Here is a 20,431-nt window from a genome sequence, read left to right as displayed (position 1 = left end):
GATTATCATCTTCCTTCATGTCTCCTGAATGAAAGACACCATCACACTGACACGCTTTAATTAAGCTTTACCCAATCATCAAGAACTTCAGGCATGTTTTAAGAGAGATTATATCAGCAGAGATAAAATAAATTTAAAAAAAAAAAAAAGAAAAATTGAGCCAAAAAGCTTCCCAAAATGGAAAGAACATGAAAGAGCAGCATGTACTGCTCTGTGGTGATGTAAAAGCCCACAAGGATTGAGTGAATGTAGAGTAGCCATTGCTCCCAGGTATCTGCTGGAGATGAGAGGGGTAACTCAAGGAGCAAGTCACTCTAACAGTGGATGTAAGCCCAAATATTCTCCTTTAGAAGGGATAAAAGGAGAATGCGGTGGACTTCATTTGTAGTTCTAGTTTGGTAAACTTCACCCAGGCACATGGAAATATTCCTAAAGTGTTACATGGAGACCAAAACCAACTCCATCAGAATGGCCCGCATTTGGGCCTTCAACTTTTGCTTAACACTTGTGCTTCAGAGCAGCTTTTTCAACCTCCAGCTTCAGGAACGTCCAAATACACTGTAAGAAACTGGCTTGTGATGAAACAAAGTTACTAACAGGATTCTTGGTGGATGCAAGGTGAATGCTGGAGAACAATTTCAAATTACTGGAAAATGAAAACACTGCTGGGAGGTTGGGGGTTTTATTTTTTAGGTTTGGGGGGGGGGGGGGGGGGGGTTTGGCTGAATCCCATTTTCAATAATATCATTTAGTGAAAGTAGCATTTGGCCAAAGCAGAGTGTGATTTTCACAGAACAGCAATAAAATATTTAGCATGTTTATGTTCCGAAAAATTAAAAACCAGAACAAAATGCACAAAACGAAACATTGTGCTGAAATGGGCAGACTAGACTAGCCTTTTGCTAGAATACCTCTGGTTTTGCCCTTTGTCTGAGAAATGCTAGGCAACTGACAATTCCCACTTCATCAATAGGAGCTGGGTATGCTCCATCTGTGATGAGCTCTGATCTGTTTACAGTCCTGCTTACAGCTGCTATTCCAATTTAAAAACATTCTACGAGAAAGCTTTTCCTGTTTATAAGCTCACTTAGCCAGACTCTGGTCCTCCTGGTCACTTAAGCACACATGTAACTACTGTGCAGGAGCATATTCCTGAACTTAAGAGAGGCCCTGACACTGTAAGCAGGGCCAGGTTGTTTGAAGTTAAGCACAAGCTTAAGTGCTCTGCTGGATTTTTGCCCATGCTGCCAATCTTTTATAGTTAATCATTTATCACCCCGCTTATGTTCTGGTAGTTATGCTTCAGTGTGCAAATATGTAAATTGCTTTCATAAAGCTCTACGCACTGAGCACAAATAATGCTTCCTCAGCCCTTTGCAGGAGTTCTCCAGTCCTGTGACACCTCAGATAGATCAAGCGACACTTAGAACTGGCAAGAAAGTTACTTCTCCCTTAATTAAACAGAATCATTACCGTGTTCGTCTTCTTAATGGTGAGGTGCATTCACAGACTTGCAAAGTAAGCAAATAAATAATGCCAGTTAGCTCTAACCTGACAAGAATCACACATTTTGCCTCTACAAGCATGTACACCGATCCATCTTCCTCCTCCACTCCTAGAGTGAGAAAGGGATCAAGCTGTCAAACGTATCATAAGCATACTTGCATAACTTTGGCACAGGTTAAGTTAAATCACTGCCTACAAGGGTATTTGCAATGCATCACAAGGTAATTCTCCCAAACACCAGTGACCATTTTAATTTTTCTTTCCCTCCTGAGGTTAATTGCTGTGAACTACAGGGGAATGTCACCTCCACTTACCTGTGCTCTGTTGCTTTGTATTCAGAAAGCTCACAGCTGCTGTGATTTTTCACAAAGAATTAAAATTGCCACGAGGAGAGAAAATATAGTTACTGCCATTCAGTTCCAATATATTTATTGGAATGATAGGCAGCAATGGTGCCTCACTGAAATAGAGCCTTAAAACACAATTAGTTGCAGTTCTATAAACTGCAGAGCCAGTTATTCTGCGCTCCTGCCTGTGGGCCTTCCATGCACCCACTAATGAAAAGGCTGCCTTTCCCCAGATGTCAGGTACTTTTGCAAGAAACGAGTAGCAGGAAGGGAAAATGACAGACTCTGTTCCCTTGCTCTGTAGAACAACTTTTTGTAAAAATTTATTCTCTGTCAAGCAAACTGCCTGAGAAAAAAACACCGCAGTCAGCTACATTTTCTAAGAGGAAGCTTGAACACTGCTCAGATTGAGTCACATTAAAACGAATTAATACCGCCAGCTGGTCTCACACTCATTACTTGACTAAAACTAAAAACTAAACCTCAAGCTTTAAGAATAAATTAAAAAAAAAACAACCAAAAAAAAACTCCTAAACAAACAAACAGAAAAGCAGCAAACTAAGCAAACAGGCTCTCTTATGATAGACTGGCTGGATCATGACCCACTGAACAGGACAAAACTTGTCCCCTGAGCTGTCCTGGGTTTGGCCACTGACTGCAAAATGCTCCTAAGCTTCTGCTGCAGAGTTGGGCTGGCAAGTCAGGTCCTGGTCCATCCAGGACACAGATCACTGGAGAAGCAAGGGTAGGAGGGATCCTCAAGGGGAACCCTCATGCTTGGGAAAAAGAAATCTTAGGCAGGGTTCACTGCATGGCTGTTTTGGTACTGGAGGGGAAATAAAGCCCCAGGAAACGAGGAGCCTCAGACAAATTTCAGCAGGCTTGAGTTCAGTGCAGCGTCTGGATGAAGATTTGGCCATCATCCCAAATACTAGGAGGTTTTCCTGCACTGTGTAATTCTTTTAAAATGACATGCATATTCATTTCTTCTTTTGGCTGTAACTACCAGTTAATTACCAAGTTACATTAAAGCAAGTAAGTTTGTAGCATTTTAAAGGAAATATAATGTATTAATGTTGGTTAGAAGAGACACAGATAGATACCACTTTTATGAAAAAATGCATGGTGGTGAAACAGATATTTTCCTTTCACAGTAGGTCAGATATAACAAGCCCTTGATGGAAAATATCCACTCACTTCTGGAGATCTTGTGAGATGGAGACACAAACATCTGAGCAGCTAAATATAGTTCTGGATAGCAGTGCAGTAAGTTCTAGTGTCTCTTAACTTAATATGGAAATTGATACAAAAATAAAATCACAGCATTTTCAGTGCCTGTCTCTGCTTGTGTGCTCACCGGGACTCACACCACCAAGTTTCAGCCTCTGTTGAAATTACTCTGAAGTTTTTGTCTTGCACTGCCTCACATGCCAAGAAGGCAGAATAATGATGTCCATCAGTAAAAGGCCACGTCTATTGAGATATATAAAGGTTACTCCACAGAAAGTCAATATGAGAACTGCACTGAGAATGCCTTGTCCTTCAGCATTTCTGCAAGAGCAATAAGCTAAGTTTAATTAGAAGAGTCTAGGTCTTGGTCAGAGATTTCCCCAGCCATAAATGCCAGTGGTTCAATTTTGCAACATTTGTTACTGGGCACGCGCCCTTTGGATCAGTTTGGGGTTGCTGAAGCTTGGGGTCAGGCGTAGGCAGGAAGAAGGAGGAAGATGAAGTAGTGGGAATCATGGTAGTGAAGAGCCATGGTAGTGACACATGGCTTTCTCATATTTCTCCTCCTTTCTCGCTTCGAGGCAAAAGCGTTGGACCTGGGTGTGATTGCTTTTGCAGTAATCTAAATTTAAATTCCCCAGGCCTGACTGCACTACCCCGTCCCCTGCTCAGCCACTGGCCCCAGCATCAGGTATGCAGGACTTGGTGGCTGTACACTGTGTCACAGAACAATTCAGGTCAGGAAGGACCTCCTCACAGCAGAGGTGACACCCCAAGAAGGAGGGTGCAGATGGCAGGAAATTCAGAGCAGAAGTGAGCTCCATCCCTGGTCTTGTCCTACTGCAGTCACAGATGGTTGGGGGGAACTTGGTCTGGTGCTTTCTCTCCCTGTCTCAGAGAAAGCACTGGATGATACCCAGCTGTTATTAACAGGTTTGTCAGCAGCAGTGACCTGAGTGAAAGGTAAACCTTTAAGTCAGCTTCACTTCATGTAACACTAGAGGCATTTGCTCTTACAACTCGCATGGAAAATAAAATGCAAACAAAACAAGGTGTGTTGTCATCCACTTTATATTATCCACCTTCAAAGCTAGAAAGTTATGCCAAGCATAAGTCAAATAAATAAGGAAAATATCAACAAGCTTGATTTCAAAGGTCGTGGGAAGAGGGAGAGTGCCATGCTTTCAGCCTCCTCCTTCCTCTTTTCAGTCCTCAAATGCTAAAATACTGTGCCCTGCCCTGGGGTGAGGAGGGAGCCCTTGCAGGAAGCAGCTGAATTCAGAGCCTCTGTAAGCCAATGAACTGAATTCAACACTACACATCCTTATGAACATAACTAGTCCAAGAGACACCAGTGAGAACTTGGTGACCATCAGTTGCTGTGACAGTCAGTTCTGGCTCACCACAAGTCCTGTCTCATGGATGGATAATCGGGACTGCTCTGGGGCTGTACCACACACCTGGCAGCTCTGCAAGACAGGTTCCCAGATCTTCCCCAGCCATGGCAGCTCACAAAGCAGCTTCCCAAAGACAACACACAGGAGAAGAAAGTTTTTCACCTTCAGGCTGGATGGAGCCATGTGTTGATGGAAAAGGGGGCATCTAGAGCTGTCCCATCACTCTGACACACAGCACACTCCAGAGCAGGTGCAAGACAGAGAAGTTCTCTCTTCCTTACCACAACTATAGCTCCCAAAAATATTCTCTTCAGCTGGCCCCTGCTCATAGAACCCCACATCTATCAGATGCAGAAGCAAGCATGGCACCTTCCATGTTCTCATTCTTTTTGCCAAAGACATCTGGGAGAAGTACCCCCACCACTCCAAAGCCGTGGGAAAAGGGACTGAAGGATTCACATAGACAAACTGGAGAAGTAATGAGCATCACATCCTTACAGATTAGCTGAGGTGGAAGGAGCTGAAAAAACATTTGCATTTTGGCTTCTCCAAACTAGACATTGCAGTTTAAGGTTAGGGTGAGACCATGAATGTTCATTCACATATTTGTTCTCATTCAAGAATGTGAAGACTGTAGCAGACTTACAACTAACAGGCACGCCATGCACTGAAATTGCCAAAGCTTGCAAAATCTGATTTACTCGGTGAGGGAGAAGGGAAAGTTATTTCGTTTGAGTCATAAGAGGTCTTGATATAATCTAAGCTTCATCATTTCTGAAGAAACAGCTCACTCCCTGGGCAGATATCAAAAGGCTGCTGTGTACAGCCTTGATGACACAAAAGCAGAGAACAATTCCTAGCACTGGAGATTACAAGACCTTTGTATCAGCTGCTCTTCAGTACAGTTTCTCTTGCATTACACGACCTGATGGGCACTCTGGGTTTATAGTTAGCTCTTCAGGGATCCATGGATCTGAAATGAAGAAGATAGAAGCTTTGCAAGGCTTTTAGTTAAAAAAAAAATAAAAATTGTGCAGCCCTTTACATAAGCAATAATGTTGATCTACCTGCCTTTCCCTGCCTGAGGTTTTCACTCTCTGGAGCCTCACCTGCTCCAGGAGTCAGAGAGTGTGTAGCTCTGCTGCACATGAAAGAAGGCAGGCAGAAGGGCTTGGGGTAATTCTGCCTTCATGCCCTTCACAGAAAACATGAGCTGGAAGACCCTCCTGGCTCAGAACCCCCTTTCTGTGGCCTGAATCCTCTCTGGACCCCCTGAATAGGGATGATGATGCTTGAAGACCCACAAATAGAACAAAAGAAGGCTTAAACCCATCCAAGCACAACATTTCACTCCCTACCTTAGCTGCTAAGTTTGGGGGGCACTTTTTATTGCTGATGCCATTTGTTTCAGGAGAAGAACATGCATCTGTGGGAGGGAAGAGTCGACTTTGTCACACACCCCATGGGGTTGTGTAAAGTAGCTGAGTGGGAGAATTTTTGACACCTCTCTGTGCTGGAGTCAACCCAGAAGTGCAGGCCAAGACTCCAGCAAGAGCCTCCCCTGGGGAGACACGAGAATAGCACAGCCAATCCTGCCTCTCCATGAGAGCTGCTCTCCAGCACTCCTGTGGCCTCCAATAGAAAATGAATTCACAAATGGCACAGAGATGCAAGGAACCAGAGGGGGAAAGGGAAAGGTCAGCTGAGGTTGCTACCACCATGGCCCAGCCAGAGCAAATGGCAAACAAGAACAAACCCCTGCAGAGCAGCACTGGGGAAAAACAACACGCATGTTGCAAATACTGCCCTGTGCTCATAGTCCCCTTTCTTCTCTTACAAGGAAGGATGTAAGAAACAAAACCCATTTTGTAGAAAAAGGTGCCATGGAAACCATAAGCAGAAAGAGTAAGTGATGCAGGTTGTACTTTGCCCATTCATTTCCACTTGCCTGCATACCAGAGTAGATTATTCCTGCTACCACAGATGAGCAGCACCAGATGCAGTAGGCTGAGATGCTGTTTTATTACCAGCCCCCTGTGGTAAGGAAAGGCATCAGGTTTGAGCTCCTGTGCATTCTCCCAGAGATCCTGCAGTGCCAGCAGTATGTACCTCCTAATAGGCAGGACATCCACTCGGTCTTGTCATAGATAACAAGCAGTTTTGACAAGCTTGCAGAAGGTGTGACTTAAGGGTGGCAGCCCTGTGAGTCCCACATTCCTACTTTTTCAGTCAATTTCTTCACATCACACCAATGCCAGCTGTTCAGCTGCTCCCATGAGTGAATTTGTTCTACAAACAGTAGTTCTGCAAAGCAGTCACTCCAGCAATGGAGACTGGGATGATCAATGGCTTACAGCTTTGTGTACTGAAGGGACAGCACTGTGGCCAGAGGTCTCAAGACATCAGTTTGGTCACACAAAGCTGAGGATACAGTACCCACAGTCATACAGTATGCTGTAGATGCTTGTGGAGTGAGGCTGAGGCGAGGATAGCTCTCCATAGCGGACACCCACTGGATCCTGGAACAAGTGTGGCACATTCCCACACCTACACACAGACTTTGCTGCAGTGGCAACTTTCCCACTGCTTGTGGTTGTTCCTTGCCTTGGCTGTAGGGTACAGCCACCAGCACCAGGCACAAGCCCACCTTTAGGTGTGCAGTCTGCAGGTGCAGCCCGTAACAAGCGCAAAATACCTTCTGCAACTGAGGCCAACTGTGAGACAACATGCCCAGTGGGACCAGTGGACCACTACCTAGTGGAAAAAATTATTCCCTTAACAGTACTCAGACACTCTCATGAGGCACTCTGATGCTGCACAGATGACTGCAGACCTGTGATGCCATTTTTTTCTACAGCAAGCAGATGGAGGTTTGTGACCAGTTTCTCACAGCCAAACTTCCTGCAGAGGAATGACTAGCTTTCAGTGTTAAACAGACATGTGACCATGGCCAAATGCCAGATGGCTGGAAAGAGCATTGGAGCAGCCCTCCAATGATATATGTCTAGCCTTGGCTGCCAGCATCATGCACCATATGTATCAGCTCCCAGATAGAAAGGCCTGGCTGCAAGTTAGGAGTGTGACACACAGATATTACATAGCACAATTTTTAGTGATGCCATTGTAGAATGGGCCAGAATGAACAACATTTTTTCTTTTCCTTGCTTCTCACTTGTAATCAGTATGCAGGGAATATGCATTAGATTCATTGCGCAGCCATTACTGATGCTTGTAATCAGCAGCAGAACACAAGTGAAAAGGAAAACAAGGATAAAAAAAAAAGCCTCCACATGGCATCACTCTCTGCAAACTAGCAACTCCAGCTGCAGTTTCATGACCTCTTTATGCTGACCTAAGTCTGGGCTGCTATGGAAACAATAAGCCCTAACCTTCCTGCCCACCCTGTCATGAGCTGGCCCAGGGAATTTGACTGCTATTTAACCAGGTTCCTTTTCATTTGAATCAGCTACCTGAGTGTCATGCTGCTCAGCCCGCCCAAGCTCAGGAGGCAGCAGGAGAGCACAGTCAGCGGCAGCAATTTGCAGTGGGATGAGCTGAAAGATGTTGTCTTACAGCAACAGCTTCACAGCACACCAGCCTTAACCTGCCTCAACATATCTCACAGGCATGCTGACACGGCTTGCAGAAAAGCACAGCCCGTTTCAGAGATATTCCAACGCGTGTGCCACATCGGTAACACAGAAACCAGTGATCTGCCCAGACTGATTTCATTCATGCTTTAGCCTGGGACGTGCTTATGCGAGACATGAAACAAAGCTAGAACTTTGCATGCTCCTAATGAGAGTATGTGTGAACAAACAGCTGGCAGCCAAGTTATAACAACAAAAAAACCCCCATCTCCCCAAAAAACCCAACCCAAAAGATAGTTGCCTATGTATTTTAGAAAGAATTTTGTTGCTGTTTGCATTTTCAAGAAATTTGTATGCTTGAAGAATAAGAGCCTTTTCTATTCCATATTCCCGTTGGTGTCTAAAAATGGCAACCCTCAAATGCAAATTTCAGTCATGTGACAGCATTTAATCTGTATCAGCAGAGCACTCTGGTCCCTGGATGGGATTTTGGCAGTCTAGTCCCATTAACTGTCATTTATGTTCCAGAGCTGGAGGTTGGTTCAGAGGAAGCCTGAAGATGCTTTATCACGTGGAATGGTGCTTAGTTCTTCTGGGATGTCCAAGTCTCTGTGTAGTTAACAGCTGGGCCAGTCCATTCATCACCATCATAAATATGGTCAGCGACATCACCAGCACATAGTGGCTGATGCTGCAAGGAAGAGACAGATAAAAAAAGTGAGAGAAAAATACAAATTTGCAGAGTAAGGAAAAAAAACTCTGACATAAACAACCCTTTGAATAATTTTTTTTTTCATTTTAAGTAGGTCTAATTTTTCACCTAGGATATAATTTTATATAAGCAGCTCTTAGAAGACAAGTATTATAGCAGCACTGTCATGTAAAAACCCAAGTCTGTGACAAAATAAAATTGGTGGGGGACAGCAGAAAACACAATGGAGTGTACACCAAGTGAGTAAGAGGTACCAGGTGTACTTTCATTCAAATGGGTAATTCAGTGTATGCGAATAAAACAATTGCAAAACTTTTATTTGCTGTCAACCATAACACAGAATCTAGAGAGAACTTGCCATCAGGCAGACATTGCTTGCTAGTAAGACAACTCAGATATTTATGTCAGATGAAGTGCAATTTTCTAAAGAAAACACTATTCTAGTGACAAGTAGCTTTAAGAAGAAAAAAGCAACATACAGAACCAAAACCCCACTATTTTTTCACTCAACATTGCTAAAATCTGTAGAATTCTCTGCTGTGGTAGCACATGCAAAGAGATTAAAGAGGTGAGTTCAAGAGTGGCTAATAAACACAATATGAAAATGTAGCTTCTGGGTTAGGAAGGCCTTAAGCCACTACTGATTAAAAGGCTAACAAGCAGTGAGCTTGTTCTCCACTTGCTCAAATTCTGTTATCTGATGTTCACTGGTGTTGCAGATGGGCTATTTAGAGTCAGACTGAGATTTGACATTCAGTCAAATCTAGGACATTCAGTGTTCCGTGTTCAATGGGTTCAAGGCCCATTTGAAATTAAATCTGGCTAAGGATGTCAAGAATAACAAGAAGGGCTTCTTCAAAGACACCAATAACAAAAGGAAAACTATGGAAAAAGTGGGCCTGCTACTGAATGGAGCAGGGACCCTTGCAACAGAGACTGCAGAAAAGGCTGAGATAGTGAATGCATTCTTTGTTTCAGTCTTCGCTGCCAAGGCTAGCTCTCAGGAATCCCTGACCCAGAAGATCAGGGAGAAGGTCTGGAGGAAGGCAGACTTTCCCTTCATGTGGGACATCTGGGTTACAGACCATTTAGTCAAACCTGACATCCACACGTGCAGAGGCCTCCTCAGCAAGTTCACTGATGACACAAAGCTGGGAGGAGTGGCCAATACCCCAGAGTGTTGTGCAGGCCTTCAGAAGGACCTCGACAGGTTGGAGAGAGGGAGGTGGGCAGAGAAGAACTGCCTGAGATTCAACAAAGGCAAATGCAGGGTCCTACACCTGGGGAAGAATAACCCCAAGCACCAGGACAGGCTGGGGGCTGACCTGCTGGAAAGCAGCTGTGCAGAGAAGGACCTGGGGGTCCTGGTGGGCAACAAGCTGTCCATGAGCCAGCTGTGTGTCCTTGTGGCCAAGAAGGGCAAAGGTATCCTGGGGTGCATTAGGAAGGGCATTGCCAGCAGGTCAAGGGAGGTGATCCTGCCCCTCTGCTCAGCCCTGGTGAGGCCACATCGGAGAGCTGTGTGCAGTTCTGGGATGCTCAGGACAGGAGAGACATGGGGCTCCTGGAGCAGGTCCAGGGGAGAGCTACAAAGATGATTAAGGGATTAACAGACTGGAGTACCTCACCTGCAAGGGAAGGCTGAGGGAGCTGGGCCTGTTCAGTCTTGAGAAGAAACAAGTGAGAAGGGACCTCTTCAATGTCTGTCAGTATCTGAAGGGAGGGCACCAAGAGGATGCATCCAGTCTCTTCTTGGTGGTGCCAAGCAAGAGAACAAGAGGCAATGGACACAAACTGGAACACAGGAAGTTTCACCTGAACATGAGGAAGAACTTTATTGTGCAGGTGACTGAGCACCAGAACAGGCTGCCCAGAGAAGCTGTGGAGTCTCCTTCCCTGGAGAAAAGCCAGCCAACCAACCCACAATCCTGAGTAATGTGTTCTGGGGGACCCTGCTTGACCAGGGAGCTTGGACTAGGTGACCTCCAGTGGTCCCTTCCCACCTCAACCATTCTGTGATTCTGTAGGATCTGAATCAGGTACTGTTAATGTAAACCACTAGTCATTCCGAAACCAGAAATCTTCCAAAGCCAGTGACATTTCAGGTTAGAGCTGCAGACGAAACAGTGCTGCACCCGTGTCCATTATGCATCCAGTGTGGCTTTGGTTTTTCCTGGGACTACTGAAGAAACTGGCACTCTGACATGAGAGGTACCCATACCTCCTGATGCATCCATACCTATTATTTCAAAGTAGATGGCTCTTTAGGACAAACAGAGTAACTTCAGACTCCATGAAGTCTGAGTTTAGTCACAAAAAAGGATTGCAAGGAACGCTTGCTGGCTTAATGACCTGGAATTTCTGCCAGAGGACTCATTCAGTTTGAGAGTTCAGCCACAGAAGAGCAGTAAAGCTCATAATGCCATTGCTATCAATCCTCACAACCCTGAGACTGTGACAACTCTGGCGCTAGCCTAGCACAATTTAGCCCTGTGAAGTGGAGAAGCACCAGCTCTCAACAAAGCTGGGCCACTAACAAGTGTGAGAGAATAAAAGTAATCCAAAAAGTTCTTCCACAGCCAGGGTGCCAGAAACCAAAGGACCAAACTGTACAGAGAACATGAAAACAGACTTGATGTGCACAGTCAGATTTTTCTGTTTCAGTTGAGTCTGACTAGAACATTGTCGGCATTTCGTCGACAAACGGGACGGGGAGCCCGGACAGGCATTCCAGGAGCCTTTTTATTATTTTATTCCTTTATCAGTCTCACATACAGAGTTGAGACAGATGGTACAAAGCTCACACCATCACAGGCATCCAAAGACTTCTTTGTTACAGAGCATTCTTAAAAGCTTCTTAGCAAATTAGCATGCTTCTAAAATTTACAGACAACTGTTTTAACCAATCCCCAACAGCGCACGTACATCTGTTGTATACAATACTTGCTTGTTATGCTTTTATATAACAATGTACAGTATTCCATTATTAAGCTTAAACTTATCGATCTTGCTAGGCATATTTTTTGCAACTTCAAAACCTATCTCAGTCAAACCTAGAAACTCTAACCATTGTTTTAATGTCCTTGCTTGCTATATAATTGTATCCTATCTTCAAGTTCTCAGCTAGAGCTGATTCCTAAATTCTTTTTGCTTTCTTTCTGAAACCTGCTTTTCTTTTCACACCTAACAGCTTTTCCACCTTTTATGTTTCCCCACAATACATATCACAAATGCCTTGCTCAAAATACACAGTTTTGAGAAATCAGTTAGAAAAATCCACCAGCATAAAAGGGTTCAGACCTCAACAAGCATAATGGAGCAGTAGAGTAGCACATCTACAGGAGCCAAGCTCCTGTCCTGTTTCTGTGGGAAAGGTGTAAGAAGACACACCTAGAGCGTGAAGTCAGGCACAAAGTCTACTGTCACCTGGGCAGTGCACTTTGGACTTTGTAGTTCGCAGCACATTTACAACAAAGATAACACAACTCCCTCAAGAGCTGCCCTTGAAAGACCACCGGGGTGTGGTACAGCTTTGGTTTCAGTTCTCCATGGGAAAGGACATACTGACAGATGAAATTTAAACCCTTGCTGCAGTTATCTTCATGGTGTAATGTGCCCTTGAGGATTGTACATTCACCACAGGTAGATAAGGTTGCTGGCTCTTAAGGGAACAGCCACTTACAGAAAGCTATGATTTCCTTTGGCATACATACAAAATACATACATATATATGCCATGCATGGTCCTCAGACAGGTATCTGAGTTCTTGTGCACCCCCTAAAGGAGCTCTTGCAGATATCATCAGTGATTTGGCAGGGCATAGGGAGGGGCTTTCTCAAAGCAAAAAGGTGTCTTCAAACTCTGCTTAGCCACCTGTCAGATGAGGGACTGGATCCTCCATACTTTTGTAAAGAAGACAGTGTTGCACACACTTCTCCCTTGCTATACTGCGCAAGGCTGCATAGTTGTGCGCCTTTAATAAAATATCAGATGTTCAAAGATAGATAGATAGATATTATGCCATAGAGCAATTAAAAACAATTTCAATCTACTTGTCATGTAATTACAAACAGCCAGCATCTCTGGGACTCTCAGCAACTGGTACTGCACTGCCTGCGGGCAGCTCTACCTGGTAAATTACTTCTTAGGCTGGGGTAATGCTATATTTAAACAAAGAAAACAAGACTCTTACAGCTATATGCCACAATGGCAGTGGCAAAAATCTTGATCCCTATACAATTCAGAACCTGTACCCTTGACTGTATCTGTAGTTACAGTGAAGGAGGTAATTCTCAAAACAAGCTTTCTGTTTTGAGAAACAAAGCTGAGCTAATGAGAAAAAGGAGTGAGATTCTAGGATCCAGGCAAATTAGATCCACGTGGAGGAAGAGCAATTAAACAGGTACAAGAGAATAGCATAATGGAGCATGGTAGGGCAATGCTTATAAAGGATGAGATGGTAGAGGTAGCAGGTGTAGGGGATCATGGATGATCTACGGTAAGGCAGCACTGTTCAATGGAAAGGTGAGCGCCCCATGTATGGATCAATGTCAACAGGCAAAGATGGTGATAGTAAATATTTTTTATCAGGGAGCAAGACACCTGTTTCAGCGGCAAGGAACCACAAGGAGAACATATGAGGTACTACCACCTCCTGGCTTTGTTTGTGACAGTGTATATTGGTGAGAAAAAAGAAGACAAGAAGAATCAAAGACAAGAAGAATCTAAGACATAAGAAAAATAAGGGGGGTAAGCAGTGGGAATCAATCTTGCCCCAAAACTTGGCTTTCTCCCAAGACAGGCTAATTCCTAAGATGACAGACCTCATTAGAAGCTAGAAAGACAAGAAGATGGAGTAAGTTACCATAGCAATTAAAGAAACTAGAAACAAAACAAGTAAAACAAAACCAACTTGTGCAAGGACTTGGACAAGCAGCTCCAGAAGAGTCCGGATACATTATTTCTATATGACATGCTCTTTGAACTGTTCCCAAGCACACACTGAGACCCCAGATTTAGATTCTGAATTTAAATTTCCTGCTTTTCCAGTCAGGATGCCACACCCTCTCTCCTCAGTTTCACCAAAACCAAATCACAAAACCTTTGTTTTAACAGTCAGAGCTAGAAGCCCCAGCATCCCAACCCTGAAATCGATTCCGTTATCCCTAAAACCTAAAAAACCAGTTTTGTGCTTTATCTATGTCCCCTGACCTCTGAAACTGCAGAAGAACAGTTAAGATCATATCTTTATCTTCCAGCACCTATAAAGAGAAGGAATAGTACAGTATCTGTACACTATACTGTGTCTGTATATAGCTATATAATAGCCATATAAAGAACCTTTAAGGTTTATCTTTACTATCGGGTTATACAACTATTTACAAAGTATGTATACTGTAAAGATATACTAGGCTTTAAAGGCTATTTCTCTCTCTTTCTGGAAAGGGACAGATACAGATACATAAGCACACCTTTTAAGCTGCAGAGAAATTATTTTAGTGACAAAGAAGCTGAAAAGCTAGCTATTCCATTTGGCTGTTATTCAAAAATAAAAGGATCTGTCAGAACAAACTTCTCATGATTGTGTATTACACACTGATACATCAAAAACACTAGGAAAACTACACTATTATTTTAAAGAAATTTAATGGTGTGTTTTTCTGGGGCAAATGATGCAGTTCAGGTATATAGGTAGAGGACAAGGTTAGCAGACCTTAGAAGCTTGTGTAAGCTGCTGCTTTGAGTTCCACATTCACTGCAAGATTATTATCCCATTATTATATCAAAACAATGAAAAGCACTCTCTGAAAGACAAGCTGACATTGATTTTGGCATGATCATTAAGAAAAGGGGATAGAAAACTTTCTAAGAAGCCATAAATATTTATGGTAATTGATAATTTACTGAGAGGAGGGAAACAGTGGTGCATTGATAATTTGCTGAATGTGGTAATACAGGACTGTATGTTGAATCTGTTGTTATTCAGCATTTCATTAATGAACTGGAAGAGTGGAAGAGGTAAAAATCCGTTTCCATTCAAAAGCAATACTTACGTGGCATGGTGAATTCCACCGGGAGAATAAAGACATCATATTGTTAAGGCAAATGTGAGGCATGGTAAAATGTCCTGCCATGTGGTTAAAGCAAGGTAGAATAGGATGTAAAAGCCAGGAGTTAGGCGTGAAATTTTTAAAAATAGAAAAGTCAGTTCAGTGAACAAACTTTACTTCCAAACAATGAGATCCACTAGGAAAGAAAACATCAAGGTGAAAAAGCAGTGAAGGTCTTTTTATCGCAAGGGATTTAAAGCCATCTCATCTACATGAAACTTCGCTATTGGACAAACCAAATATTGCCTAATGAGACTCCTCCTCAACTTGCATATTCTTAGTAGAGAGAGAACATAAAAAACTTTTGAACTGTGGTAATTAGAAAGCTCATCACCACAAAAAAAGGATGAGTAAGGAAACATATATCAAAACTTTACAAATGTGGCACATACACTGCTGGACTCTGAGAGACTTTAGAGGCATGAACCTCCACCAGGCAACTAAGCTGCTGCTTTTCCAACTCTGATTTCACTGATGTGGTAACCAGTAATGTAACACAAACCCAGATATTTTTGCTGACACACACATGTGCGCTTCCTATCAATGTGACAAGAAAAAAACAAAAATATGAGAGCAGCTGTCCCTAAGAGAGCTTCTATTCTTTGTTCTGTGAAATCCTACAAAGGTTTTGTTGAGATGCAAGGAGTTGGGGGAAAAAAAAGAACCATAATTTCCTTAACTGACTCAGCCTTCTCAGGAAAGTTTTGGCAACGTGGAAAATGTCAACTGAGGCAGGGTATTTTCAGACCTTGCTGTCAAAGCAGCAACAGACAACACTGCAGTGAGAATGCCACAGAGCTGTCACACCACTTGCAACAGGAGGACAGGAAAGAGTTATGTTAGTATCTCACTCCCACTGGTTTTGGGAATTGCTCAAAAGCCCTTGAAGCTCATCCTCCCTTTCAGGAACAAACAAACAAAAAAATTTTGTGCTGTTGTCTGCTAATTTTGCCAAGTCTGAGGATCACACATTAGAAATCTGCTCAGAGGAGAAAGTTCTGGTGCTAGAGTAATGGTCATGCTAGATGAAAGAAGGACCACTTAGCTCTGCACCTATGGCTTCATTTCTTTTCTTATGCAACCTAATTATTTTCCTTATGTGCATATACACACATACATATAAAAGATATATAAAGAGACTACAATAAAATAACATAGGTGGTAGAGTCAAGCACTCAAAAGTGAAGTAATGACAGAGGCTGCCTGAACATTATGCATTTCCCTTGATGCCTTAGGTCTTCACTTTTTATATTTTTCAAATCCTGTACTGCCTAGTGTGTAACTCTGAAGTTTCTTGTGGCCTGTTAGCTGCTGTTCTCTCATGCTAGTTAGACACAACTAGGTTTGCTCTCCAAGGACACCCAGATTGTCCTAGGCCCAAGATGTGTAAACTAACATCTGAAGAGAAGGGCAAACTTGGGGTAGTTACATCATTAACTGGGGTTGTAATTGGAGAATTGATCCTGATATGCAAATGAACCAAACTTATAAAACTGTGAAAAATCCATGACCATCTGTCCATCTTGGGTGTAGCCTTTGGCCTGCCCAGGGTGTACCTTTGAAGGCCCTTCAAATAAATACTTACCTTTATTCCCTTATTCTTGTCTAGTCTCCGTTTTTAGGTGGCCACTTCAGGCATCACCATGTAAAAAATTAATCACAAATTACTCTTTCAAAAGGCCTTTTCCAGCGCTTTCTTCACTGATCAAAACACACAGAGGGGCAGAATTACAGTGGTGCATAATGAGTTCTCCTAAACTCTTCAGAACAAGGCAACCTTCCAGCTGAAATAGATCCAGCAATGCATTACTGTTGTAAAGCTCTATGCTATGAAGACCATGTATCAGAGAGGAAGTTTTTGGGTACTTGTAATGATTTATATTTTTGCTGCTATCTTCCAAGTAAAAAGCTTCTTGCCCAACAGAACAGAAAATTTCTGAGGTCTTTAATATCCTTATTAACCTGCAGAAAAATTCAAACCAAGGGATGAGGCCATCTGACTTACCATAAACTGACCACAGCAAGGATCTAAGTGTACCTCTGCCCATTAGAAACCTTCGTAAGGTAACAATAAGCAGGAATTGGAACCTCCAAAGAAAACAGGTAGAATACGTGTGCACATGTGTGTCCACACGCTGCTGGGAACGTTGGGGCTCGCAAAAGCAAAGTACAGAGTATATGTAGACTGAACAGAATATTAACTATGGCTCACTCTTCAGCTTCAGTGTAAATAACAGTGTCAAGTGACCAGATTGGCCGGATTAGTAACAATGCAATCTCTACTAAGCTTCTTACAGCATTTTATCTATTTCCACAACTCAGGGAAGGTAAATCTGAAACGTGTATTCCTTGTATTTGAGGCTAATATGACTCATAATGCAAAACAAATTCTCTCATTTTAGCTGTGATTTCTATGTTTAAATGCTACACTCTTCCCCAGCTAGGGGGAAGATAAGTGCATGGGCCTTGGTAGCCACCAACATATTTACACAAGGCTCACTAATTCACAGTGAACTGTATGTGGAGGCTTAAGTAGATACAAGACAGTTAACAACTTTGATAAATTGTTATTTTAACAGTGATTACAACTAATTAAAACCCAAAACATTAATTAAAATAGGTTTTGTTTAATTACTGTTTAAACAAATCCTACTAACTGTATTTCTTGCCATGCTGGATTTATTAATTACTCCATGTTGCTCTGGCACAGATTTTAAGACACAAGTTTTAGCTTGGAATATGTATGCATATGTGTGCACACGTGTTCAAAGTATGTGGAACATCCCTGAAACATTTGATTAAGGAGAGTAATTGGAAAAAGTTCCAAGAGTTATGAGTAGATAAACAATAGTATGAACCTATGAAGCTTTAAAAATGCAACAGAAGCTAAAAAGGTACTGTACCTTGTTCCAATATCCAGCCAGCTTCCATAATCTTGAACCAAAAAGAAAAAATGCTAGGAAATAAAACAACTTTGATTAGTACATAAAAACTGCACAATTTGGAACAGAAAATTAAACGCCAATTTTTTCAGGCTGCTTACTCCAAATTTCTAATTCTTCACATAGAATAAGCACAAGACCTTTCCAGGAATGATCATTTGGACCACAGTAAAGAATAGTCTAGGAACCAGAAATAAATTTAACATGGTATCAAACAAAAACAGCAAGAGATGGACCAAGTTCTGTCTAGCTTGGCTTGCAAGAAACAGAGTAATACCAGAACTTTTTCAATTGGAAAAGCCAAGCCACTTCACTGTTTGAAATAAGAAGATGCCAAATAATGCATAGTGCCTAAAAGTTTTCACAGAATTTCAACACAAATGTCTTTGGGCAACTCTGGCAGTTCTCCACCTGTAAAGTGGAAATAATGTTGCAAGAAGATACTACTTGTCTATTAGTGAATTACCTTAATTCTAGCTGGTGGGCCCATTGATTCAAGACCACAAACATGTTCTCTTTTTTTCTCCTGCTACTTTCTCATTTCTTGATTTAGTTCCCACTTTCTCTTTTCTTGACAGAGTTCCTACATATCAAACCTTTTTGGTAATTTCTCTTTTTTTTTTTTTTTTGTACACCAAGTACATACCTGCTAATTGTTTCAAAATACTTAAACCAAAATAGGAGAATACATGAGATATAAGAATACATGAGATATAAGACCTGTATATACTGGGGCTTGCTACACACCAGTAAATACCTGTAGTCTTCTTTTGGTTTAGTTATACTGATTTTATTAGTGAAATGCTATGAATGTGGTTTATTGGTATACTATTTCTTTTCCTGTGGAAGTTACCCAAAATCAGATTAGTCACACAGACTTATCTGAAACTTGACATAACCAAACCTTCTCCTTTTCCCACTCTACAGAAAAATTAGCAATTATTTGGTTTTTACTCATTGTTTTTCCAATCAGGTGATATTTACAGATCACACTGTACTAGGAAATAAGATCAGGAATGCTTACTCCAAGGGACAAAACAAAACCAGCATGTATAAAGTGACAACACAAGCTCTACCTGCTGGTTTGAAAAGGTTTCTATTTACCTTGTGATACCCAGCGGCATGCGTGCCGAGTTGAAGACAGTTGGAGTGGGCAACAAAATACATACTTTTAATCTGCAAAACTGTGTTGGGGTATGTTCAGCTTTGGGTTGTTTTAGCTAGCTTGGATTGTGGATGCAGGCTTTCTGAAGATAGCATTTGCTGACAGCTTATTACAAAGGGCACAAAGCGTGTTCTCAGATGTTGCTGATCTCCTGGAGTCTGACAAGCCTAATGGAGCTGGTGGGTAATGCATTTCTCCTTTTCCTCTCTTTTTCAAGAGAAGTTGGGGTGGGTAAAAGGTTCAGAATTCCTGAACAATTAACTAAACCCTGCACACAGCTAAAACTGATATTCTTGTTTAATTTTTTCCAAGGAATTTGATTGCAAAGCACATGAGAAACTCCAAATGTTAACTTATTACTTCACTTTTGTCTCTTATTCTTATGAGAACATTGCTTCTTCAGAAGCATTAATTACATGAAATTTGAAGAGCAGTGATTGGAAGAGTTTTATCTCTAAGTTATGCTAGGATTTCAATCCAATTCTCTGCCCTAGTTACAAGAACTTTGAAGTCTGAAACAAATTCAGATCTCTCTTGATGGAATTAGGAAAACTCTCTGCTTCTTGATCTTATTTGAAGAGAATGTGCAACAACAACTTACCAAAGCCATAATGTCTGAAATCACAAGAACAATGAGGAAAAGGCTGCAAAGAAGAAAAACCCAGCAAAGTCAGACCATTGACCTTCCTTTATGGCCACAGATATTAAAAGAGCTTATTAAAACCCACAGAAAGAAATTAAAGTAAGATATGATTTCTTGCATTTGCCTTTCAAACACTCAGATACATTTCAATCTATTAGAAAACAATTAAAATACATGACTAGGACATCTGGCATTTATAATTTCACGTTAACAGAGCTTCAGTTTTTCCATGGAGAAACCTAACATGAGTCATATTTTGGAGAACAAAAGAATCTTACAAACAGCACCTGCCCATTCCTGAGGGAGCTGTGTGCAGGTTAGACCAAAGCAAGCTGATTTAGGAGCTTCATGATGGACTCAAAGAGCGAGGAAAACTGTTTGGCAGATTCCTGAGCCAATCAGTCCCTCCCTGATAACCACTCTGCTGGGTCAGAGGCTGCTGAAGGAGGTGCTTGCCTCCCTTCAAAATCTCTGGATGCCCATAACCTGCTCTGGGAACACCTTGCATTTTGGGGGCATGCTCCCAAACCTGTGAGCCTAAATATCAGGTAGCAGGTTACTTCTGGAAATTAGGCTGTGGTTAGTAAAATGAACCAGAAGGAAGGAGGCAGAGCTATTTTTTCTCCCCCATTAACCTAATCTTCTTTTCCTCAAACTATGTAAATCCTAAATTACATGAAAGCAATCACTATAACTGGTTAAAACTGGTTTCTAAGTTAATGACACTGAAGTAATGTTGCAAACAGCTGACCCATTAACAAAAAAGTCTTTAACTAGAATACAGCTAAT

The 20,431-nt window shown here is 42.0% G+C and overlaps 1 protein-coding gene across 1 annotated transcript in view; it reads right to left on the bottom strand.

Moving 5' to 3' along the window:
• Nucleotides 1-706: 706 nt before the first annotated feature.
• Nucleotides 707-20,431, bottom strand: part of PIGN (phosphatidylinositol glycan anchor biosynthesis class N) — a 109,604-nt gene continuing 89,879 nt past the window's right edge. The window contains exons 27-29 of the mRNA XM_032117172.1: nt 19,601-19,643; nt 17,796-17,848; nt 707-8,761 (exon numbers count right to left, since the gene is read on the bottom strand). Of these exons, the coding sequence (XP_031973063.1) occupies nt 8,638-8,761; nt 17,796-17,848; nt 19,601-19,643 (220 nt within the window). The 3' untranslated portion in view covers nt 707-8,637. The remainder of the gene's footprint in view (nt 8,762-17,795; nt 17,849-19,600; nt 19,644-20,431) is intronic.

This window comes from Corvus moneduloides, chromosome 1 (assembly GCF_009650955.1).
Source record: "Corvus moneduloides isolate bCorMon1 chromosome 1, bCorMon1.pri, whole genome shotgun sequence".
In the NCBI taxonomy this organism is placed as follows: domain Eukaryota; kingdom Metazoa; phylum Chordata; class Aves; order Passeriformes; family Corvidae; genus Corvus; species Corvus moneduloides.
The sequence above is the reverse complement of the archived record's forward strand: the minus strand, read 5'-3'. Positions and strand labels throughout refer to the sequence as shown.